The 24,783-nt window shown below is 44.3% G+C and overlaps 1 protein-coding gene across 2 annotated transcripts in view; it reads left to right on the forward strand.

The window, feature by feature from the left end:
* The window catches only part of RFWD3 (ring finger and WD repeat domain 3), a 48,708-nt gene extending 39,927 nt beyond the window's left edge, over positions 1 to 8,781 (forward strand). The window contains exons 9-13 of one of the 2 annotated variants that reach the window (XM_035024783.1): positions 195 to 345; positions 1,687 to 1,863; positions 3,521 to 3,735; positions 4,383 to 4,594; positions 6,328 to 8,781. In XM_035024783.1, the coding sequence (XP_034880674.1) occupies positions 195 to 345; positions 1,687 to 1,863; positions 3,521 to 3,735; positions 4,383 to 4,594; positions 6,328 to 6,471 (899 nt within the window). In that variant the 3' untranslated portion in view covers positions 6,472 to 8,781. The remainder of the gene's footprint in view (positions 1 to 194; positions 346 to 1,686; positions 1,864 to 3,520; positions 3,736 to 4,382; positions 4,595 to 6,327) is intronic. The other variant, XM_035024784.1, reaches the window with a different exon arrangement.
* Positions 8,782 to 24,783: the final 16,002 nt, after the last annotated feature.

The following is a 24,783-nucleotide window of genomic DNA, read 5'->3' on the forward strand; positions in this document are numbered from 1 at the left end:
TTGTTGGACATTTGGAGTGGAATATACTTTTTAAAATAATTAAAACCCTGGGGAATTTTTATTTTCTTTGTTTGACCAGCTGTTTTCCAGGGATTTATATGTCAGGAAAGCTGAACAAAGGAACTACTTGAAAAGGTAGTTTGCTTTGCCTTAAATTGATTTTCAGTCATTTCATGCTCTCTTGTCTTTGGCAGGCTTTGGTGTTAAGATGTTGAGTACCGCCAACATGAAAAGTAGTCAGTACATTGCGATGCATGGCAAACAGATCCGCGGACTGGCTTTCAGCAATCGGTCCAAAGGCCTACTGCTCTCGGCTTCCCTAGACAACACTGTTAAACTGACCAGGTGAGTGCTTCGGGGAGGAAGTTGGAGCCTGGGCTGTTTAGTGTTGAACAGACTGGAAATTAGTATCCATGTTAGGATGGCCTTAGCTCGCTTTTTTTTTTTTTTTTTTTTTTGGTCTGAGGCATTGTCTTCTGAGATCCAGGTTCATTGAATTTAAAATGTATTCCTTTTCAAAGTAGGTACAACAGGCTACACAACCCTGTTTTTTTAAAAATTATTTGTGTTACAAAATACATCTTAAGAGGCACCTGGGTGGCTCATTCGTTAAGCGTCTGCCTTCGGCTCAGGTCATGATCCCAGCGTACTGGGATCGAGCCCCGCATCGGGCTCCCTGCTGGGCAGAAGCCTGCTTCTCCCTCTCCGACTCCCCCTGCTTGTGTTCCCTCTCTCGCTGTGTCTCTCTCTGTCAAATAAATAAATAAAATCTTTAAAAAACAAACAAACAAACAAAAAACAAAATACATCTTAAGCCAGGCAGATGAGAGGAACACCCTAGAGATGGTTGAATGACATTATGGAGGGAGCCTTGGTACCGGGCACCGTGGGGTTACCATACCAGCTTGGACCTGCTTACTCCTGGTCCGTTACCGGGATCACCCTGCCGAACAAAAATGCTCTCCGGGAGCTCATTCTCCTGGGGTGCCCTGACTTGTCTCGTCAGTAACCCTCGGTTACTGCATTTTATCCATGTGCCCTGCGACTGCTATGAACCAGATCTGAACGCATTCAGTGCCTTCGTCTTGGAAAGTAGTTCTGATCAGACATCTGATAGTTGGTTTCCTGTCCCACAGTTAAATCTGAGGGACATCATGATATTGCTATCAGGCCTGATAAGCCTTTTGATTTTTCAAGAATGCTTTGGCTTAATTAGCCCCAAAACTCAATGTAGCATTATGTTTTATACATATGTATAAAAGGATTTTTTTTTCCTAGTAGTGTTAAAAAAATAGGTGAGGAAAGGGCAGGTTAAAGACTAAAGTGTTATTAATGACTATCTCTGGGTGGTTGGATTATTAGTTTTTATTTTTCTCATAGGTATATTCTAATTTTTCAGCATTGAATATTGATTACCTGTATAATAGATAATTATGGAGAATTATTTATTTAACTTATTCTTTTATTTTTCTTATATTTCAAGAGGAAAGCCTGTGTCCCCCAAAACAAATATTTTGGAATCAAAAGGAGTTACCTGGGCAGTCCCTACAGGAAATTGGGAATCCCAAATCGTTTGGGTGTGTGGGTGTGTTCTTAAAAGATTATCACTGAAATGATAATCTTTACATCTTTGTTATATATTTGATTTCCTTAATGCATAGTTGTGAAAGTCTTATATCTCCACAGCCTAGAGACAAATACAGTGGTCCAGACTTACAATGCTGGTCGCCCTGTCTGGAGCTGCTGCTGGTGTCTTGATGAAAGCAATCACATCTATGCTGGACTGGTCAATGGTTCGATCCTGGTGTATGACCTTCGAAACACGAGCTGTCATATCCAGGAGTTAGTACCCCAGAAAGCCAGGTAGGGAACCACTTAGTTTTTCCCAGTAGTTAGCAGCTTTCTCTTGGACCGTCATATGAATCCTTTCTTTGGAGAGTATTTCCCATTTGGTCAGAATTCCTCACAGAGGGCAGTTCTCTGTGTGCGGTAATGTGTTCTCGCTTTGGGCCCAGTAAGATCCTTTCCATGCGTTCATGGTATTTCTACATGGTAGAAAGCCCTAGTGCCAAGTAAGCCAGCTTCAGTACAGTCATTCATCACCCAGCACGGCAAAATGAAGTCAGATCTGTGTTTCAAACCCGGCTCCACTGCATAGGAGCTGTGTGACCTTGGTTACGGTTCTTGGCCTGTGACAGAGACTTGCTTTAATAGCCACATGTCTAATGCACAGGAAGAGATCGATAAAGGGTAGGCCTATGCAAAATGATTTAAAATCTCCAGCTAAACCAATTTGGTCTAAAGATGCCATGTTACTATGATGGATCATCTATAATCCAGTTAGAGTTGGGAGGTTTATAAAGTCAGCCCAGAATCTGAGGGTGGGTGGCCACCAGCACCACTGTGACTCTTCAGAATGTGTTGAGTAGCATTTGGGCGTAATACTCTCCTGAAGGCATAAAGTTCTCAAAAGGAAAAGTGGAATCTGACGTAGGCCAAAATGAGAAGTATCTTAAAAGAGAATTTACATTTCCAATGTGAATATATATTAAAAAGGGGGCATGGGGCTCTAAATGTAAAGATATCACTATAGTAATGATATAGTAATGGTTACTAAACCTAGGCTCAACGCTCTGGGGTCTTCTCATTTGAGTGGGGTAGACTCATGCTTCATTTATGTAGTCTGGGGACCTGAAGAGGATGGATGTGAACTCCCAGCAAACATGGGGACTGCCATTGATGTTGACGGATTCAGGCAGAGCAGGCGATAAAATAGAGCAAAGAGCCAGGAAAGACAGAGCAATGAAAGAAAGCAGGCAAAGGGACCGTTTTGACGAGTCCAGCAGAAACAAAGTTCATAGGAACAGATTCAGCAGGCTGATAGTTCTGAGAGAATTCTTGGCATACAGTTCTGGTCATATGCTTGCAGAAGGAGATTTAGAAAATTTCTAAAGAAACAGTCTTGTTTCTGAATTAAAATGTAGTTGCTTCAGGGCCTGGCTCAGTCGGAAGAGCATGTGACTCTTGATCTCAGGGTCATGAGTTGGAACTCCACGTTGGGTGTAAAGAGTATTTAAATTAAAAAATGCAGTTGCTTCCGGCTATATGTTAATTGAAGGGTCTGTCAATTACGGCTTGGAAGCTTTATTAGATGTGTAAGCTGCATTTCCTTTCTGACTTTCCTTGTGTATGTGGCTAGCCCCATTACTAGAAACTTCACACCAGTCAATCTTCCTTGTATTTATGATCTTGTACTATTAAATTTCTAGTCCTTTTTTTTTTTTAACTGTTTTTCAAACATGTGATATCTCCTCTGAAATTGGATGCAGAGATTATAGGTATACTCTTTTGTTTCTACAGAGTGGGTTGGTAGTTTTTATCAAATGTCAAAAGAGAGTGACCCAAAGAAGGTCTTTACCCTCTTCTATAGATGTAGGACTATGCTCGGGCTCCTGGCAGTAGGGTCTGGAGCAGTACAAGTATTGGAATGTGAAACATGGTTTCCTTTCTTCCCCTTCAGATGCCCGCTGGTATCCCTATCATACATACCCAGAGCTGCCTCAGCTGCATTTCCATATGGTGGGGTATTGGCTGGAACCTTGGAGAACGCTTCCTTCTGGGAGCTCAAAATGGGCTTTTCTCATTGGCCTCATGTGCTGCCCGTGGAGCCAGGGGGCTGCATAGACTTTCAGACAGAGAGCAGCACCCGGCACTGTCTTGTGACCTACAGGCCTGGTGAGTGTTGGGATGTCCTTGTGGGACCTCCTGTGGGTTGTCTGGGAGCAGATCGGTTCAGGGGAAGAAAGGAGAGCTTGCCCTACCGTTGAGGTGGCGCTGGGAAGCCCCCCACAGACTCTTGCTACTACATGGAAGATGGTGGCCCCACCTTCCTCCCTAGAGCCTGCCTCTGCTTCTCACTTGTCTGAGGATTCTGCCAGGTACTCCTTGGAGTGAGTCAGCCACTTGAGGAGCCCCTGTGATTTAGAACAGTAATGGAATGAGGAGGCCTGGAATTGAGGCCAGTGAGTCACCCTCAGTGCAGTTTTGTGTCTTCTGCATACCCCTAAGGAATATAAAAACCTGAGCCGGGGTCTGGCAAAATACAGTGATTTTACTAAGAAGGATAGTTTATGCTCAGAATTGATTCCCTCATAGGCAAAAACACTTGTAGATAACTTGCTTTATCTTAGCCTGGGGTTCTGAATTTCATTTATGCTGTATCATTTTGTTCTTATTATTACAGTTGCTTTGTAGCTATTCTTAATGGCTTAGTAAATTGTGGCTCTTGCACTCAGGTAGTTGGTTAGCATCTGAGGGTCGTGTACTTCATTAATTTCTTTGGATCATCCCCATGGAGCAACATTGATTTCTTTGTCCCGTAGATAAAAATCACAACACTTTACGAAGTGTGCTGATGGAGATGTCCTATAAGTTGGATGGTGCTGGAGAGCCAGTCTGTTCCTGCCATCCTGTACAAACATTCCTTGGGGGACCCACTTGCAAACTACTGACCAAAAGTGCCATTTTCCAAAACCCAGAGAATGATGGCAGCATCCTGGTGTGTACCGGGGATGAAGCATCAAATTCTGCCCTGGTGAGTCTGTTATTTTTTTATACTGAAGTGTATAGAGCAAAAAGCCAAAGTTCTCCATAATTGTACATATCTGTGTATGTGTGTATGTAGGGTTGTTTATTTTTACCCAAGTTACACTTTACATACTGCCCTGTAATTTGCTCTTCTCCCATTTAACTTCCTAGCTTGGATATCTTTCCATTTCAATATCTGTAGATTCACTTCATTCTTTTTTATGTGAGCTATAGTGTCCTGTGGGTCATCTTGTGAATTTTCAAAAAAGCAAAAAAAAAACTACTGAAATCCCTATAAAATAATTGATTCAGGGGCGCCTGGGTGGCTCAGTCGTTAAGCGTCTGCCTTCGGCTCAGGTCATGGTCTCAGGGTCCTGGGATCGAGCCCTGTATCGGGCTCTCTGCTCAGCAGGAAGCCTGCTTCTCCCTCTCCCTCTGCCCCTCCCCCTGCTTGTGCTGTTTCTCTCTGTCAAATGAATAGAATAAAGTTTTTTAAAATAGATCAATAGATAAAATAATTGATTCAGGTAACAGTTTCATGAGTTCAGGGTGAAACCGACAAATGAATGGTTGATGGGGAATTGTACAGTGCAGGGATCAGTCTGTCATGACCTGGACACATGGATCAACCTTAATATCACTGTAAGTGGGTTAACAAGAAATAATTTGCCTCTTAATGTAAGACAATATGCAGCACACGGCACCTTCTGTGAGATGCCCTTGAGTCTAAATCTAATCAAGCTTTGGAGTGTTGCTGACCAGTATAGTTGCATTAACCACATAAGGACTTGAAATGTGATTAGTATGAATGAAGAACTTAATTTTTAAATTTTTATTTAATTTTAATTTAAATAGCCTTACGTGGCTAGTGGTCACCATATTGGGTAGCACCACTATAGCGTAAGGGTAAAATGACAGGAAGTAAAAAGAAACAAGCCAAAATAGCATCAGTAAAGCAGATATGGTAAAAAGCTTAAAATCTGGGGGTGATGGGCAGTTCATTGTACTACCCTACTTTTTATTATGAAAATTTTTTTCATAATAAAAAGTTTGTGAAAAGGAAAAGAAAGCACTAGTTAGAAGATTTCATGAGGGCAGAGACAGGGACTTTTTGTCTTGTTGACTCTTCTGTCCGTCGCTGGAAGGGCTCGATGGAAGGGCTGAATGCTAGCTTGGTTTATAGATCCACTCACAGGTAGACTAACTGCTTATCGCACTGCAGAGGCCAGAGCTAAACCGTGTTATGTATCCTGGCTTTGTGAAGGTTAGGGACAATCTGTTTTACTCCCCCGGCGGTGCTCTCTCTCTGCAGCTCTTTCAAAGTTGTCTGATGGTGTTAAGGAGTGCGCTTGTGATGAGCACCCGGTGTTGTATGGAACTGTTGAATCACTTCATTGTACACCAGAAACTAATATTACAGTGTATGTTAACTAACTGGAATTTAAATAAAAATTTAACAAAAGGGTGCCTAGTGGCTCAGTCAGTTAAGCGTCTGCCTTCGGCTCAGGTCATGATCCCAGGGTCCTGGTATCGAGCCCTGCCTCGGGCTCCCTGCTCTGCGGGGAGTCTGCTTCTCTCTCTTACTTAACTCTCTCTGTATTCTCCCTCCCTCTCTCTCTCTCTCTCTCTCTCTCAAATAAATAAAATCTTAAGAAAACCCACAAAGTTGTCTGATGATCAAGCAAGCAGGACCCCCAGCTCAACTGAATGACCCCTGACCCTTCTCTCTGTCTTCTGTAGCTGTGGGACGTCAGCAGAGGCTCGTTGCTGCAGGAACTGCAGGCCGATCAGCCTGTCTTGGACATCTGCCCATTTGAGGTGAACCACAACAGCTACTTGGCTACCTTAACCGAGAAGATGGTCCACATCTATAGGTGGGAGTGACTGTGTCTGGAACTTGGCAGGCCTGCTGCTGGTTTACATTAAATGTTGTTTGCTAGCAGCTAGCAGCTAGCAGCCCTGAGCAAGATCCCTGCTTGTTGTCTGTGGCCTAGAACTTCTGGGATCATGATTCCTTTGGGTTGATGTGACTCAAAGACTCCGGGTCACTGAAACACTACAGATTGTGTATTTGCAGTGTCCATGAGTAAGGGACCGGTACTCCCATCTATGTATTCATGTCTTGGGTTAAAATCCTTCATGAATCTGCTGAGAATCTATTTCTGATCAGACATTCTGCTGGGCCTCAGAGAATATCCTCCAAGCACAGTCATGTAGGATATGAGCGTACACCAAGCATTTTCGAAGGATGTGACCCCGCCTAAGTGGTCTTGTCACTTGAGCTCTATGACTTGGGGATGAATGCTTATATTCCAGAAGGGGCCAACCGTCTTCATGGTGCGTGGATGCCACGTGGATGCAGAAGAGTCTTCAGTTGAACACAAGAGGGCACTATACAACCTGTTGAAGGATTTGATCTACTTCTGATTTTGTTGTTGACAACCTTTTAGTAACTTGGTCTCATCCGCACGGAGGTGTGTGGTAGAGCACATCTGGTCTGCTTTGTGGCAGCAACAGAACATTCCAGGTGTGCAGTGCTGGGATCTTGGCAAGTCCAGTGATGGAGGCGACTGATGAGCTGTAGACCTTTTCCTAATGCTGAGTACATTAAGTTCATCACATTGTGGGAGCCAAGGAAAGAGACCAGTTGTTGGAGCAGTGGGGAAGCCTCATTTTTTCTAGCTAGCTTGGGATCTCAGGCTTGGTTTTATCTAAGCATTGCTCTGAAAACCCTCCTTTTCCCTCACACTAGGAAAAGATGAGTATATGTGAAAGCTCTTAAGTCTTTCCTAGTAAAAGAGATCAAGAGCAAGGGGCTAACCAAGAGAGGCCTACAAAAGAGAAGCTCCTCCAACTACTTCTGAAAACAGGAGAAAGGCTTGTCTCTTCCATTTTGAAAGAGTTCCTATCTGAATAAAGCTGAGCTGTCAGAGTGAGGGGGCTGTTCTTGAGCGTGTTTAGAGTTCCCAGGTAAAGCCTTCCTCATGTGAAACTGATGTTTGGCTCCGATAGGCCTCCCTTCCTAACCTTTTTAAAAAGTTGTTAGAAAAATAGTTACTCTCAGGAAGATAAAGTGGTTGGAGACCTGTGTGGATTGCAGGGAGAAGCCCACGAGCTTTCGTTCTGACTGTGGATTGTCCAACATTGCGAGCTGCACTTCCCTCCGGGAGAGGGTTCAGTTTATGTGTGTTTGCTTTGCCGAGGGCTGCCCTGCTAAAGCACTGTCCAGTCAGAACGTGCCTCAGGCGTGGTGGCCCGTGCCTGTTCTTAGAAGCAGGATGGCCAACACTGTGACTTTCTTAAATGATTGTTCTGGAAGTGTTATTATTTTTATTTTAAAACAGTTCTGGCCTGACAGGTCCTGAGCTGTTTCCAGCGTTTCTTACCAGCAAGGGTTATTGCAGTCGATTTCCCCAGAGTTCCAGGTTCTAGTTGTGCCTTTTAAAGAGTAGCCTCCTTCTCTTTTAGTACATCTTTCAAAAAGCCAGTTTCCAGAGCCTAGGAAAGAGCCCCCTTTTCTCAGAGGAGATACTCCTTTCACTATGTCGATGATTCAGAATGACTGCCTGGGCCTAGAGCATCAGTGGCAGGAAGGGATTTGCACTGAAAAGCAGAACTCATCTGGTTTCAGCAGGTTGCCAGAGAGGATGCAGTTGGGCAGGCCCTGGCTGCCTTTGTCTTTGGCAGGGACAAAACCTGGAGCGGGGTTAGGATTTGACTAGGGCTGGAAGTACACTCAGCTGATGCTGATTGATCCCCCCAAGCACAGGAACCACGGGCCTTATTACCGTGGAGGTTGGGTGAATCTCAAGTCTTGCTAATTCTTGCGTTTCTCCAGTAAATTTGAATGCTTCAGAAACAAATTTATATAACTTCAACTGATTTCTCCCAAGGAAAAGACTTTGCCCCCAGCCCCTCTACCCCTGCCCCCCTCAGCCCGCAGGAGATTCCATCTGTAGACCCAGGCTCCAGGCTCTCATGCAGCACTAGGCTTTTCCCCGACGTGTCCCCTCACCTGTCTCTAAGGTGGTTCTCCCTTTGGAGGGTTTGGAGTTAAACAGACTCAAAATATTTTGTCAATGTAGATATCCTTGTACCTGCTTTGACAGGGCAGTGGGATCTCTCGTTCATATTCTGTGTTTTAATGTTTGTGTTAATGTTAATATGAAAATAAAGCATTTGCCATGTGTACCAGCTCCTGGTGTCTTTTGTCTCTTTGACTGCCAGAGGCAAAAGCATGTCTGCCTCTTGGGAAAGTGGAACAATCTCAGCCTGGTGAATTTCTTCATTTCATGCAGTACTGGATCTGAATTACGCACGATGGTCTCTGGATCTGAAGCAAACATCTTATTTAAATTGATGAGGTGGTTTAACTGGCAATTCTTTTGTACTGTTGCTTAATGGGAAGCTGTGTGTTTGCTTCTTAGGAACTTGCCTACACTGGTAGTTTGTTTGCTCTCAGATCCAAGGGGCTTGAATCTTGGAAACTACACTTCCCAGACTCCCTTTGCCCACTGGCTTCCTTGGTGTTTTCTTTGAATCCAGAAAACCATAATGTGGGAGGAGGGGAGTGGAAGAGAGGACTTACCCTTTTATTTCTTTTAGTCTTCGGCAGCTCTGGGCAAGCAGGGACTCTGGGTTCCTGCTCAGCACAGTTCTGGCCTCTTGCCTCAGTGTCTTTGTTCTGTTTAGTTCCAGAATTTCTGTTGCTGTAAACCATGGTTCTGGGATTAGATTGGAAAGGCTGAAAATGTTTTCCAGCTGAACAGCAAATGGAGTATACTAGACTCTAGCAGGACCAGATCCATAGGTAGAGGCTTGCTATTGTCATGGAGCCTGGTGCTCCAACAATACATGACAAAGGTACTGGGGTAGAAGGAACCCCTGCATTACTAAGAAACCCAACGTCATTTTTTTTCTCTTCCACAGTACTTGGTTCCCGTCTCTGATTGGCTGTCAAGTGAAATTCTGGAAACAGACATTTGAGTGTCCTTGTCTTTTAATGAGTCAACTTCGGTATATTGGTAACAATTGCTTTTATTTATCCCTTTAGAGTTTACAAAGTCCCCTCCTAATCTATTGATTAATTTTTAAACAATGTTATGGAATAAGTAGTTATTCCAATTTACAGGGAAAGAAGCAGTTGAAAATCCTATTAAAGGAAAGTGACATTAGATAGCATTGAACTAAATTTTACTTCTCATGTTGACATCCTATACTTTCCCTTACTGACAGCTAAGCACGAGTTGGGGAACAGGGGGAAGCTCACTTTGACTCTTGACGTCTCCATCTCCAGAACAGCCCAGGCTGATTCCCCACAACTCATTACTCCTCTATTTAAAATGAAAATAAAGCAGACAGTCGTGAATATTATCGTGATGCTTTTACACCCTTGCGGGTGCCAAGGCTGCAAACACTGCTGCCCAGTACAAGAGTCACATGGCTAGAACCGCTCTGTTGGCTCTAGAAAGCAGGGTGCAGGGCCGGCTGAATAAGGAGACTGCTGTAGGGATGGCATGTGCGGAGGGATGCCATGAACCCTCACTCGCCCCTAAAAAGTACCAAAAGCTTTATCCAGAAACAGCTACATTAAACAGAAGGGCTCACCTAGAAGCCGGACATGGGCTGAAATTTAACAATACCTGGATTTGGTTAAAAGGAAATGTTACCCATTGAGAGGAAAACAAAGGAAGTTCAGAACTTCACTTAACAGATGATTGGGTAAAAGGACGTGGAGGTTGGGTTATGTAAGCTAAGCTCTGGGTGAGTTCCCAGCGGTTGGATGGACTGTGGGCTAATGAAAGTGGGGGCTTGGCAGACCACTTGTTCCTGGAATGAAGGAGGGAATATCTGCCCCTGGATAAAGACCCTGCCATCTGATTAAAATACCACCACTAGGGGGAAAATATACAATAAAATAAAATGCCAGCACTAGGTTAAAACAGTGCTTCCAGAAAGGTCCTGGTAAATACCTAGGCTTGAGCTATGGTAGGGGTGTTGGGTGTTAATGTGGCTCAATTGTTTCTCTTAAACGTGGTGTAGAGGGGCGCCTGGGTGGCTCAGTCGTTAAGCGTCTGCCTTCGGCTTGGGTCATGATCCCAGGGTCCTGTGATCGAGCCCTGCATCGGGCTCCCTGCTGTGCCTGAAGCCTGCTTCTCCCTCTCCCACTCCCCCTGCTTGTGTTCCCTCTCTCGCTGTGTCTCTCTCTGTCAAATAAATAAAATCTTAAAAAAAAAAAAAACGTGGTGTAGAAAATTGATGGTTAATCAGGAGGTCCCTGGTTCATATCTGGGTGCCCTGTGCCTCCTCAAAAAAGGAAGAAAAAAAAAAAAAAGATTGTTAGATTAGCCAGCAACAGATAGGAAGGAATGAGGGTCTAACCTAAGAATGGGTGTTGAGGTCGGGAGAGGAGAAGTTGTTCTGGAAGTTAAGTCCTTTGAAGTGCTGAAACCGGACTTGGACCCCAGTGGAAGCTCTAGAATTGGCCCTGACACTACGTCCCCTCATGAGGATGGTATCCCGACTGTTGAGACAGTGACAATACTGCACCGGGCAGCCGGTGTGCCCCTTCCCTCAGCTCACAGGAGTCCCTTGCTACCTGAGTCAAGGAAAGGGGAGCTACGTTATCAGAGTCTAACATTTATGTCTCTGATTAAGACCCCCTTCCCCCCCAAAACATGAAATTCCTTTACAGTAGGGACCACATGTTGTGCAATGTGGCAAGTTGTTCTAAGGGAGGTAGGCCATCCAGGCTCTAAAATGCCATGCTCCTCTCTGGGTCTTAGATTCTCGGCCTAGATAATCACTGACGTTTCTGTGATGGACATGTTCAGGTCCCTTAGCTGCATAATTTGGGGGTGCCTGGAAGCACGTTAGTACATTGTTCATCCCGTAAGTCCTAATGGTGTGGTACACCTTTTATATGAAAGGAATGCTCAGAAGTTACAGAACTTGCCCAGGTGTGGTGGCCATGAAAATGAGTCCCTCAGAACCCCAACAGTGGGGAGCATAACTGACTGCTAAGCCCTGACAATCCATTGGTGCCCCCGCAGCAAGACCGCCGTTCCTGAGGGTTGCTCCAGCCAGTGACCGAGGACAGCAGGGATACTGAGGCAGGCCCATTTCTAGGGGAGGCTGAACTCCCGACAGGCAACTTTAGCTTGAGAAGTCTCCCATGTCCTTAGCCAAACCCTTCTTTTTTTTTTTTTTGTGAGAGCACGCGTGTGTGTGCAAGTGAGAGAGCACTCCCGCGTGCAAGAGAGCACAAGTAGGGGGGGGGCAAGGGAGAGGGAGAGAGAAGCAGACTCCCTACTGAATGCAGAGCCTGCACAGGGCTTGATCCCATGACCCTGAGATCATGACCTGAGCCGAAATCAAAGTCAGACGCTTAACTGACTGAACCCCCAGGTGCCACCTTAACCAAACCTTAAGAGTTGAAATGCAGTCTAAGTTCAGTCTAAACTGTTTCCACCCATCCATCCTTCCCTCCCTTTCTATTTCACACAGGGTCAGACCTGCGTCATGTTTAATGGCTCTTTCACTCACCAATTTTTCCCAAGGGTGTTGCCCCCTAATAAATTTTTTGCATGGCTAACTCCTCTTCCTTTTTTGCCGATTTTTTTAATTGTGGTAAAATGCACACTTATTTATTTATTTATTTATTTATTTATTTATTTATTTATTTATTTATTTAAAGTAAACTCTACGCCCAACATGGAGCTTGCACTTATGACCCCGAGATCAAGAGTTGCATGCTCTACTGACTTGAGCCAGCCAGGCGTCCCACCCTCTTAGACATTTTTAAGCACAATTCAGTATATTCAGTACATAGTGGTTTAAGTACAGTTCTGTGTATTAAATTCATATTGTTGTACATCCATGTCCATAATTTTTCATCTTGTAAAACCGAAACTCTATACCCATTAGGTAATAACACCTCATTCTTCCCTCCTCCCAGCCCCCTGGCAACTACCATTCTACTTTGTGTCTCTGTGTATTTGCTCTCATCACGTCATGTAAGTGGAATCATATAGTATTTGTCTTTTGGTGACTGGCTTATTTCACTTAGTGCAATTTCCTCAAGATTCACCCATGGAGTAGGATGTGTCAGATTTTCCTTTCTAAGACTGAATGATATTTTATTGTATAAGTAGACCAACTTTTGCATATCCATTCATCTGTCAGTGGATACTTGGGCTGCTTCCCCATTTTAGCTATTGGGAGTAATGTTGCTATGAACATGGGTGTACAAATACCTCTTTGAGATCCTGTTTTCAGTTTTTTTCACCCAGAAGTGGAATTGTTGGATTACGGTAATTCTGTTTTTAATTTTTTGAGAAACTGCCATGCTGTTTTTCTATAGCTGCTGTACCATTTTACGTTTCCACCACCAGTGCACAAGGGTTTCAATTTCTCTCCCCCCCCCCTTTTTTTGTTATTTTCTGGGTTTGTTTTTTTTTTAAGTTTTTTTTCATTTAATCTCTCCACCCAGCATGGAGCTCAACCCACAACCCCGAGATCAAGAGACGCATGCTCTTCCGACTGAGCCAGCCAGGCTCCCCTATTTTCTGGAGTTTTTTATATGGTAGCCATCCTACTGGGTATGAGGTGGTATCTGATTGTAGTTTTGATTTCCTTGTGATTATTAATGTTAAGCATCTTTTCATGTGCTTATTGAATGTGTATCTTCTTGGGAGAAATATTTATTCAAGTCCTTTGCCCATTTTTTTTTTTAATTTTATTTGTTTATTTGACAGAGAGAGACACAGCGAGAGAGGGAACACAAGCAGGGGGAGTGGGAGAGGGAGAAGCAGGCTTCCCACGCAGCAGGGAGCCCAGTGTGGGGCTTGATCCCAGGACCCTGGGATCATGACCTGAGCCAAAGGCAGACGCTTAACGACTGAGCCACCCAGGCGCCCCCTTTGCCCATTTTTTTAATTGTTTATTTTTTTTGTTGATGACTAATTCCCTTTTATTGTCTGCTTCCTGGCAAACCTAGAGTAATAGAAGTAGTGCTGGGAGTGTTCCAGAAAACAGGTAATAAGATGGGGATAATGGGACCCCAGAATAATAAAGACTGGGTGGCAGTACTTAACTGCCAGAAGCCAGGAGAAAACAATTATCATTATTCCCGGCAAGACTGAAGAGGCAACCAAGGGGCCAATCAGCAGGGAGTTGTGGAAAGGGCTAATAAAAGATAGCATCCCTAGGGGCAAAATAGACTCAGTCAACAAGGGTGATTTTTCACATCCATAACCAAAAAAAACCCCAGAAGACTGGAGGGGCAGGAGGCTAAGGGTGGCCATCCCCAGTAAGTCATGCTCCCATGCTCAGTTTCTAGACCTGAGCCAATTTTTAGATCCAGAACCCACTGATGAACAAGGAGCCGGGAGCCTAGGAACAGAGACTCTGCAACACCATGGCAGATATATATCCCAACAATGATTCCCTCTGTCCTTCCCCCAAAGAGATTCATGGCCATCTACTTGGGTGACCGTACACTGGCAAAAGGGAAATAACCAAATATGTTGAGGACCATTGTACACTTGGTCTGAGTTGACACTGACACTCAGAGACCAAAAGCATCATCAGCCCTCCTGCCTCTGGGGGCCAATAGCAAATGGAGTCCTGGCTAAGGTATGGCTCATAGTGGCCCCACTGGATAGGTGGGCATATCCGGTGATCATTTCCTCAGGCCCCAAATATATAACTGGAAATCTAGAATAATACCACATTGTGTTTCTGGCCTATGTAGGAATGGTAAGAATGGTAACAGGAGAGGCTAAATGTGAACCTTGGAAACTGCTCTCATCACTGGCCAGAATAGTAAATTAAAAGCAATGTCTTATTGGGGGATGGAGGATGGTGGAGATTCGTGCCACCATTAAAGACAGGAAGGATGCAAGCATGACCCTGAAAGAGGCAGGGTGAAAGATACTCCTAAGGAGAGGAACTGCAAGCCTTGCCCTTGGCTTTTCACTTTGTATGGAAGGACAAGTGGTCTAAGGTGAGATGATATACAGATTCCTGGGCAGGGTTCAATGGCCTCGTGGTTGTGGATGAATTATATGGAAGAAGGCATAACACGTAATTTTTATCAGATGACAACGCCCGCCAGAAAGCCTCCCCCATGGAAGAGGCACTGAACAATCAAGCAGGCAGAATGACTAGGTCAATTCACATTAGCTAGTCTTCAGCCCCTGCAGACTTGATAGGCTGGGCACATGAACAGAGTGGCCATGGTGACAGGCAACATATGGACCCAAAGTCCATATGGAAGAATGGACTCCCATTTACCAAGGCTGCCAATGAATGTCCACCCTGTCGGGAATAGAGACACTTGGTCTCTGATCGGCTCTATTCCTAGGGAAGATCAAGCAGCTGTGTGCTGTTAAGTCAGCTACAGTGTGCTCCCTCCCTCTGAAAAGGCCAGCAATTCATCCTTACAGGGCTAGATACCTATTCTGGGTATGGGTTTGCCTTTCTTGCTCTCAGAGCTTCAGCCAGTAGAATACCTGATTGAGGCACAGATTGCCACATGGTGTAACATCTCACCCAGGGACCCACTTTACAGGGAAGGGATTGCAGAAGTGAGCCCATGACCATGGGATCTGCTGGTCGTATCATGCACTAGACCATCCAGAAGCAGCCAGCTAATGGAATGCTGGTAATGACCTTCTAAAGGCACAGCTGAAGCCCTGGCTGAGAAGAAACACTCAAAGAATGGGATGCCATAAGGGACCTCTATATGGTGCTGAACCCCAATAGAGGGAATACATGGGTTCAGGAACCAATATGGGGAAACAGGAGTGACCCCACTTATCATCACTCTCGATTCCCTGGGTAATTTTGCGTTTCCCAGCCTAGCAACTCTGGGCTCCACGTGGTTGAAGTTCCTGTGTCCCTACAGGGCGTACACCTTGCCAGAGGACACAGAACTACAAGTTAGAACTGCTACTTTGGGACCTTGTGCCCAGGGACCATAGGTGAGAAGAGGAATCACCATACTGGCAGTGGAAAATAACCCTGGTCAACAGGAGGAAGTGGGCTGCTTGTATATAATGGGGGTGGGAGGAAATACCCAGGTAGTCCACTTGGGTGCTTTCTCGTTCCCTGTTGCCTCTCTGTAACTATAAACAGACATGTGCAATAATACCACACCAGACTGACAAGGGTATAATGACCAAGAGTTCAGACACCACCACCACCAATAACAACCCAGGAATGAAGGCTTGGGTCATGTTACCAGGTAATCCACCAAGACTTCTGAGATGCGGCTGAGGGTAAAAGAAATTCAGAATGGAGGAAGAAGAGGGCAAATACTATTTGCAACCCTGAGATCATTTGCAATGATAGATGTTAGTTTATGCCACTAATCTCCCTCATCGCAGTTTTTCCCTCGGAGAGAGAGGCCCATTGAAACCATGGAGTAGCTGTTCACCAAACTAACATAGAGAAATAAATCTGTGGGCCCAGAGGGTAGAGTATGGTGGCCCTGAAAATTTGCTTCTCAGGTCTCCAAATGGGGGAGTGCAGTTGACCAGTCTTCCCAGCTGCTGTGCTCTGAAACCACATTCCCCAAGGGTTACTCCCAGCCAGTGACTGAGTGTGGCAGACATGCTAGAGCAGACTCATTCCTGGGAAGCTTTCATCCTAGTAAGTCTCGTCCATGGCTAATTCTGTCCAGAGAATTTTTTTTTTTTTAAGTTTTATTTATTTAAGCAACCTCTATGCCCAACGTGGGCCTCAAACTCACGATCCCAAGATCAAGAGTCACATGTTCTTCCAACCGAGCCAGCTGGGCATCCCTGGAGATTGCTTCTCCTAGAACCCAGAATAACCCAGCAGTAGGCAAATGGTAGAATAGATAATGAAACCCAGACAGCCTAGTCCGGCTCTCCTACCCCACAGAGCTATCCCTAAGGCGTGAAATAGGAGGCATTCAGACTTAATTGCTGTATAAACGAATGAATATAAAAATGACATGTTGAGGGGCGCCTGGGTGGCTCAGTCGTTAAGCGTCTGCCTTCGGCTCAGGTCATGATCTCAGGTTCCTGGGATCGAGCCCCGCATCGGGCTCCCTGCTCGGTGGGAGGCCTGCTTCTCCCTCTCCCACTCCCCCTGCTTGTGTTCCTTCTCTCGCTGTGTCTCTCTCTGTCAAATAAATAAATAAAATCTTAAAAAAAAAAAAAAAGACATGTTGACAAGGGGTTAATTTTCCCAGGGAAGCCTTAAAAACATGGAGACTTTTGAGTTGAGCATTGAGGGATAAGAAAAAGTTTTAGGATGAAAGTGTTAGAACTTCACGGGTCAATGTTACTTCTATTTGATCTTGAAATCTTGGATACCGGCAAAGGTCGGGAAGTTGCCTGGGGAAAGGGAGACCACCCATGCCGTCCTACACTACAGCAGCTGTTGCCAGAGACCTGCGGGGATCAGTGCTGGTTTAGTTCTTGGGAACAGCATATTCCTGGATACCATAATCAGAAACGTTTGAAAATTGCTCCAGGTGATTCAGCTTCACAGTGAAGTTTGGGAAAGTATTGCTGAACTTTGGAAGCTGCCATAGTACTTAAATCAGAGTAAGAAGGGGCAGGGGACTGCTCTGCCCAATCACCTCCTTGCACCTTGCTTGCCCAAACAGCAGGTGAGAGAGCAACTGGAGGGCTTCCTGGAAGGAGGGACCTTTCAGCCGTTCAGCAGTGGGAGAAGCAGCTTGGCCATGTCAGTAAGTCTTCACTGATTGCCCTCTGTGTGCCTAGCATCATGCTGAGCACCGTCGAATCTTTATAACTCAATAATAAAAACACAATCCAGTTTTTAAGGGGGTTTAGTATCTCTTACTTGGCGATTAAATCATACCCCTGCTGAAAACCCTCCAAGAGCTTCCCATGGCACTTAAATTTAACTGGACTTAAACTTCACGCAATTGTTTCCTATTTACCCCATGTGTTCTTTGTTACTTTATTCCCACCCTTTAGGTCTTCTTTTGGATGAATCATGTGCTTTTTATTCTAGTGGGGGTTTTTTTGTTTGTTTGTTTCTTCTATTAGCTTTACACACACATTCTTATCGTGTTCTTTTAGTGTTTACCCTAGACTCTAGAGCCTAGAGAGTACCATCCGCATCCTTGATTATATACAATGGGAGTCATAGAGTTCACCGTTACATCTGTTATAAATCCCTCATTACTGTTGCTTAAAGCAAGATTAATTGTCCACATATTTACTCTGTCAGCGCTCTGTATTCCTTCCTGCAGTCCTATGCTTCTGTCCGGTCATTTTCCCTCAGCTTAGAGTAGGGCAGGTCTTCTGGTGATGAATTATCTATATCAGCTTCAGCTTGTCTGAAAATGTCCTTAACCTTTTTTTAAAATGGGTCCAATTGTATTTAAAACATTTTTTATTGAGGTAAAATTCACATAACATAAAATTCACTACTTTGACCATTTTTTAAGTGTACCATTCAATGTTTTTTAGTATATCCACAATGTCGCGCAACAATCACCACTATCTGATTCCAGAATATTTCCATCACCCCCAAAAGAAACTCCGTACTTTTCAATTCTTCCCTTCCCTCATCTCCTAGAAACCATTAATCTACTTTTTGTCTCTATTGATTTGCCTACTCTGGATATTTCATATAAATGCAATCATACAGGTGCACCTGGCTTCCATAATTTCTACTGAAAAGTCAGATATTAGTGTTATTGCTTCTTTGAAGATAATATGTCTTTGTCTGCTTTTAAGATTTTATCTTTCTTTTTGATTTTCAGCAGTTTCATGATGATGTGCCGAGATGTGGTATTGTGTTTATCTGCTTAGAGTTCCCGGAACTTCTTCAATCTATAGGTTGATATCTTTCATCAATTGGGGGAAATTCAAAGCATGTCTCTTCAATATCGAGCTGCACCATTGTCTTTCTCGTCTCCTTTTGGGATTCTAGTTACATATATGTTAGAACTTGTGACTATGGCCAACATATCTCTTAACGCTCTGTTCTTTTTTAAAATCTTTTTTCCTTAAAATAAAACAAAACAAAACAAAATAAAGTCGTTTTTTCTCTCTGTGCTTCCTTTTGGATCTTTTTTCTAATTTTATTTTATTTTATTTACTTATTTTTAGAGATTTTATTTGGGATGCCTGGGTGGCTCAATTGGTTAAGCGTCTGCCTTCGGCTCAGGTCATGATCTCAGGGCCCTGGGATTGAGTCCCACATCGGGCTCCTTGCTCAGCAGGGAGCCTGCTTCTCCCTCTCTCTCTGCCCTCCCCCTGCTTGTGCTCTCTCTCTCTCTCTGACAAATAAATAAACAAAATCTTTAAAAAAATAAAGATTTTATTTATCTATTTAGAGAGATTGGGCAAGCAGGAGGAGGGGCAGAGGGACAGGGAGAGAAAAAGAACCCTGCCAAACCCCAAGAAGACTGCCTGCCAAACCCCAAGAAGACTCCCTGCCAAACCGCCCCCCAATGCACAACTCCAAGATCACCACCTGAGCCCAAATCAAGAGCTGGGATGCCCAACTGACTGAGTCACCCAGGCGTCCCCCTTTTGGATATTTTCTATTGACCTGTTTCCCTTCAATAATTCTGTCTTCTGCCATATCCAGTGCCATTATTGCATGTTTGTGTCCCCCCCAAATTGATGTTGAAATTGTAACTCCATAGTTTCTATTGAAAAGTCAGATATTAGTGTTATTACTCCTTTGAAAATAATATGTTTTTGTTTCTAAGATTTTTTTCTTTCTCTTTGATTTTCAGAGGGTTGAGCTCGCATGAATGGGAATAGTGTCCTTCTAGAAGAGACCCCAGAGAACTCCCTAGCGCCTTTATACCCTCTGAGGTTATAGCAAGAAGATGGGGCTGTCTATGAACCAGGAAGTGGGCTCTTACCAGATACGGAATCTGCCAGCATCGGGCAGTCTATTATGGACTTCCCACCCTCCAAAACTGTGAGAAATAAATTTCTCTTGTTTTAAGCCACCCAGTCGATGATATTCTGCTATAGTGGCCCAAACAGACTAAGACATCCAGTCTGCTGTTAAAATCATCTAATGAATTTTAGGGGTGCCTGGGTGGCTCAGTTGGTTAAGCGTTTGCCTTGGGCTCAGGTCATGATCCTTTAGTCCTGGGATCAAGCCCCAAGTTGGGCTCCCTGCTCAGCAGGGGAGTCTGCTTCTCCTTCTTCTGCCCCTCCCCACTTGTGCGTGCTTGCTCTCTCTCTCAAATAAATAAATAAAATTTTTTTTATAAAGAAGTTTTTTTTTTTTTAAGATTTTATTTATTTATTTGACAGAGAGAGACAGCAAGAGAGGGAACACAAACAGGGGGAGTGGGAGAGGGAGAAGCAGGCTTCCTGCAGAGCAGGGAGCCTGATGCAGGGCTCGATCCCAGGACCTCATGACCTGAGCCGAAGGCAGACGCTTAATGACTGAGCCACCCAGGTGCCCCAATAAATAAAATCTTTAAAAAATCATCTGATGAATTTTAATTCAGTTCTAGAATGTCCATTTTGTTATTTGTGTAGAATCCAATTTTCTGTTGAAATGCTCTATTTTTCACCTATTTTTTCTTTTCTTTTTTTTTAAGATTTTTTTTTTTTTTTAAGTAATCTCTACACCCAGTGTGGGACTCAAACTCAAAATCCTGAGATCCAGAGTCACACATTCCACCGACTGAGCCCACTGGGTGCCCCTATTTTCTCTTTTATTTTCTATAACATATTAGTCACAGCTATTTTATATATATATTTTTAAGATTTTATTATTTATTTGACAGAGAGAGACACAGCGAGAGAGGGAGCACAAGCAGGGGGAGTGGGAGAGGGAGAAGCAGGCTTCCCGCCGAGCAGGGAGCCCGATGCGGGGCTCGATCCCAGGACCCTGGGATCATGACCCGAGCCAAAGGCAGACGCTTAATGACTAAGCCACCCAGGCGCCCCTAGTCATAGCTATTTTAAAGTCCATATCTGATTAAGTCCAATATCTGAATCACAGGGAGTTTGGTTTTGTTCACTTTTTTTTTTTACCTTTTCTTTTACACGTAGGCTTCTCGCCCAGTGTGGGGCTTGAACTCACAACCCTGAGATCAAGAGTCACATGCTCTACCAACTGAGCCAGCCAGCACCCTGACTTTTTTGTTCTTTTTGGTTTGGGTTATTTAGTTCAGTTTTGTTTTGTTTTTAGCATGCCTCATAATTTTTGATCCAATGATGGGTCATGCAGATTAAAAATTGTAGAGGCTTTCGATGATGTCATCTGTCTTCAGAAAGATGACGTTTTCTTCTTTTTTTTTATTTTTTTATTCTTATGTTAATCCCCATACATTACATCTTTAGTTTTAGATGTAGTGTTCCATGATTCATTGTTTGTGCATAACACCTAGTGCTCCATGCAGAATGTGCCCTCCTCAATACCCATCACCAGGCTAACCCATCCTCCCACCCCCCTCCCCTCTAGGACCCTCAGTTTGTTTTTCAGAGTCCATCGTCTCTCATGGTTCGTCTACCCCTCCGATTTCCCCCCCCTTCATTCTTCCCCTCCTGACGTTTTCTTGTAGACAGAGTACCAGTGGGTCACGTTGACATTGACCCCACTGAGGTATGTTTTAGGCTTTATTAGGGTTGGACTACTGTAGTTTTGCTTTTTCTTCTAGTGCAGTACCCTCAGTCCTCAGGTGGTGTCCTTTCTCCTGGGGTGTGGTTTTTGTTCCCAGGGGGTAACCGTTCTGAGGCCTCAGTTTAAAGCCTAGGGCATTGACCAAGGCTTCTATACTTAAGCAGGGTTTAAGCTCTAACTTCTATTTCCCTAGCACACATGAGGCTGCTTTTGTTTTCTTCTGGGTTTGTGGAGTCTCCTCCGTGCTTGCACAGCTTAGGAGTCAGCCAGAGACTTGTGAGAAATGCATTCACAGATTTTTGGCTCTTTCTCTGTGATTCTCTTCTCTCCAGTCTTTTGACCCTGAAGTCCCAGCCATTTGGGGGGCTCTGAACTCCTACCTTTGCATTTTCGGCCCATTGAGATTGTTGCTTTCTGCATGGGCTCAATTCTTTTGAGCTACAAGTTAGATAGTATAACCCAGAAAAAAATCTGGGCTGTGTAAATCCCTTTTCTCAAAGAGTGTCGCCATTCATTTCCTAAATCGCATTGGTTACTTTCTAATTCCTTTCAAAGATATTTTATATATTTTGTCTAGCTTTTATGTCTTTCTTTCAATGGAAATACAAATTCTTTGTTTGGAGTCAGAATTCTCCCCCAGTTATATGGATATATTGGGCCTAAGGGGCCCTATATGATCTGTCCCCTAACCAGTTCTCTGATTCCTTCTTCCGTTTCCTTCTTTCTTCATTCTAATTCAGCCATATAGGCCTTTATTTTGAATGTTCATTCCCACATCAGGGTCTTGAACTTGTTAATCTCTGCTTTTGGAACATTTTTGCTATGGTCTAACTGTTTGTGTCCACCCCTAAGTTTATACGTTGAAATCCTCCTAGCCAATGTGAGTGTACGAGGAGATAGGGCCTTTTGGAGGTGCTTAGGTCATGAGAGGATGGGATGAGTGTTCCCATAAAGAACCCCACAGAGCTCTCTAGCCCCTTCCACTGTGCAAGAACACAGCAAGAAGTCAGAAGTCTGCAATCCAGAAGAGGCTTCACCAAAAGTCTGATCTTGGACTTCTAACCTCTAGAACTGTGAGGAACACATATCTTTTGTTTATAAGGACCCTAGTCTATGGTATTTTGTTATAGCAGCCTGAACAGGCTAAGACAACTTCAGATCCAGATGTTTTTTCCATGGCTGGCATCTTTACGCTGATTGGCTCTTCGTTCAATTATCACTCAGAAAGCCTCTCCCCAGCTGCCTTTATATAAAAGCCCCTCCCTACTCGTCACCCCATATATCTTTTATTTTCTTTATAGCACTTATATGGTCTGAAATGATCTTGTTCTTTCTTTACTGTCTTATTGTTTATCACACATAAGCTGGTTTTTGAGCAATGCCTGGCATAAAAAAAAAAGCTCAGCAGATACCTATTGAGTGAATCAAGGAAGTCAGGATCAAGAAACAAAAGGTACAATAAAGGATAAAATGAATTCTTAGTCTGTGATAGAGATAGTCTCTTTTTTTTTTAGGATCTTATTTATTTTACTGGGGCGCCTGGGTGGCTCAGCTGGTTGGGCATCTGCCTTCGGCTCCGGTCATGGTCTCAGGGTCCTGGGATTGAGCCCTGCATCGGGATCCTGGGATTGAGCCCTGCATCAGGCTCTCTGCTCAGCGGGGAGCCTGCTTCTTCCTCTGCCCCTCACCCCACTCATTCTCTTTCTTTCAAATAAACACATAAATACAATCTTTTTTTTTAAGATTTTATTTATTTGAGAGAGTGTGGGCTGGGGGAGGAGCAGAAGGGGAGGGGGAGGGACACGCAGACCCTGCAGTGAGTGCAGAGCCCATCCAGGGCTCCATTCACCCCCCCCCCCCACCACCCTGAGATCATGACCTGAGCCGAAACCAAGATTCAGTTGCTTAACTGACTGAGCCACCCAGGTGCCCCAGATATAGTCTATTTTATTTTATTTATTTATTTTTTTAAAGATTTTATTTATTTATTTGAGAGAGAGAATGAGACAGACAGCATGAGAGAGGGGAGGTCAGAGGGAGAAGCAGACTCCCTGCTGAGCAGGGAGCCCGATGCGGGACTCGATCCCGGGACTCCAGGATCATGACTTGAGCCGAAGGCAGTCGCTTAACCAACTGAGCCACCCAGGCGCCCCTAGTCTATTTTATATTGAAAAGTCATTGCAGTCAGGAGACCCAAGTTTGGTCAACCCTCTTCCCACTGGCTTAGGGGTTTGTACCTTGTATAAAGTCTAGACTTGCCTGACACAGCCTGAGCTGGCGAGGTTCCCAGATTTCTCTGGGTTTCTTGCTTCTTGGTCATTGTGATTTTAAGATAGGCACATACACTCCTTCCTATCTCCAGAGGCAATCTGTGGCTGGGTCTAGTGTTTCCTCAGTGCAGGATGAGAGATAGGCAACTGCTGCCTTCTCAACAGATTGTCAATTTCTAGCCTTAAACTAGTTTATTTTTAAATGTTTTTAAAACGTTTTATTTATTTATGTAATCTCTACACGCAATGTGGGGCTAAAACTCACGATCCCGAGATCAAGAGTTGCATGCTCTTCTCACTAAACAGCCTGGCACTCTTAGCCTTCAACTTGTTTATTTATTTTTTTTTAAGATTTTATTTATCTTAGAGAGAGAGAGCTAGAGAGAGCAGGGGAGGAGCAGAGGGAGAGGGATAGGGAGATAATCTCTAGCACACTTCGCACTGAGCGCAGAGCCCAATCCCAGGACCCTGAGAGCATGACCTGAGCCGAAACCAAAAGTCAGAGGCTCATCCAACTGTGCCACCCTGGCACCCCCTTAAACTAGTTTAAAATAATCTCCCACTTGTTGTCTGAGCACATGCAGACCCATTATTGAAAATTAATGGCCCCTAGTGACTTTTCAAGAACTTCTGGTGACGTCTCCAGCCTGCTAACTGACAACTTACCTATGCCGTTATCTGTTAATGAATATGTATGTTTATCTGGTCAATCCTGGGCTGCCTTAGTCAATGCTAAAGTTAGCATCAGCCTCAGGACCATTTTCTGGCAGTAGCGGGGTGGAGGGGGAGTGTTGGCACAGATGCCAACATACCCTCATTCCCAAAGATAGAGACCTGCTGGCAGCCATAGTGGGGGGTTTGTACTCCCAGGATATTCTCGGTCTCCGGGATTCCTTATGGGGTCTCTGAATCCCCACCCAACTTCTTCTTCTTTTTTTTTTTTTTTAAGATTTATTTATTTCAGGTGTGCCTGGGTGGCTCAGTCGTTAAGCGGCTGTCTTCTCAGGGTCCTGGGATCTAGCCCTGCCTCCAGCTCCCTCTCTCTCTGCCCCTCTCCCCGACTCATGCTCTCTCTCTCACACTCTCTCTCTTAAATAAATAAATAAAATCTTTTAAAAAAGAGACTGATTTTAGAGAGAGAGAGCCTGTGAGAGCGTGCAAGTGGGGGGAGGGGCAGGGGAGAATCTTCAAGCATACTCCCTGCTGAGCACGAACTTGAGGTGGGGCTTGATCTCACAACCCATGAGATCATGACCTGAGATGAAATCAAGAGTATGACACTTAACCTACTGAGCCACCCAGCACCCCCCCA

Source organism: Mirounga leonina, unplaced genomic scaffold (genome assembly GCF_011800145.1).
Source record: "Mirounga leonina isolate KUSES-001 unplaced genomic scaffold, KU_Mleo_1.0 Mir_180, whole genome shotgun sequence".
NCBI lineage: Eukaryota > Metazoa > Chordata > Mammalia > Carnivora > Phocidae > Mirounga > Mirounga leonina.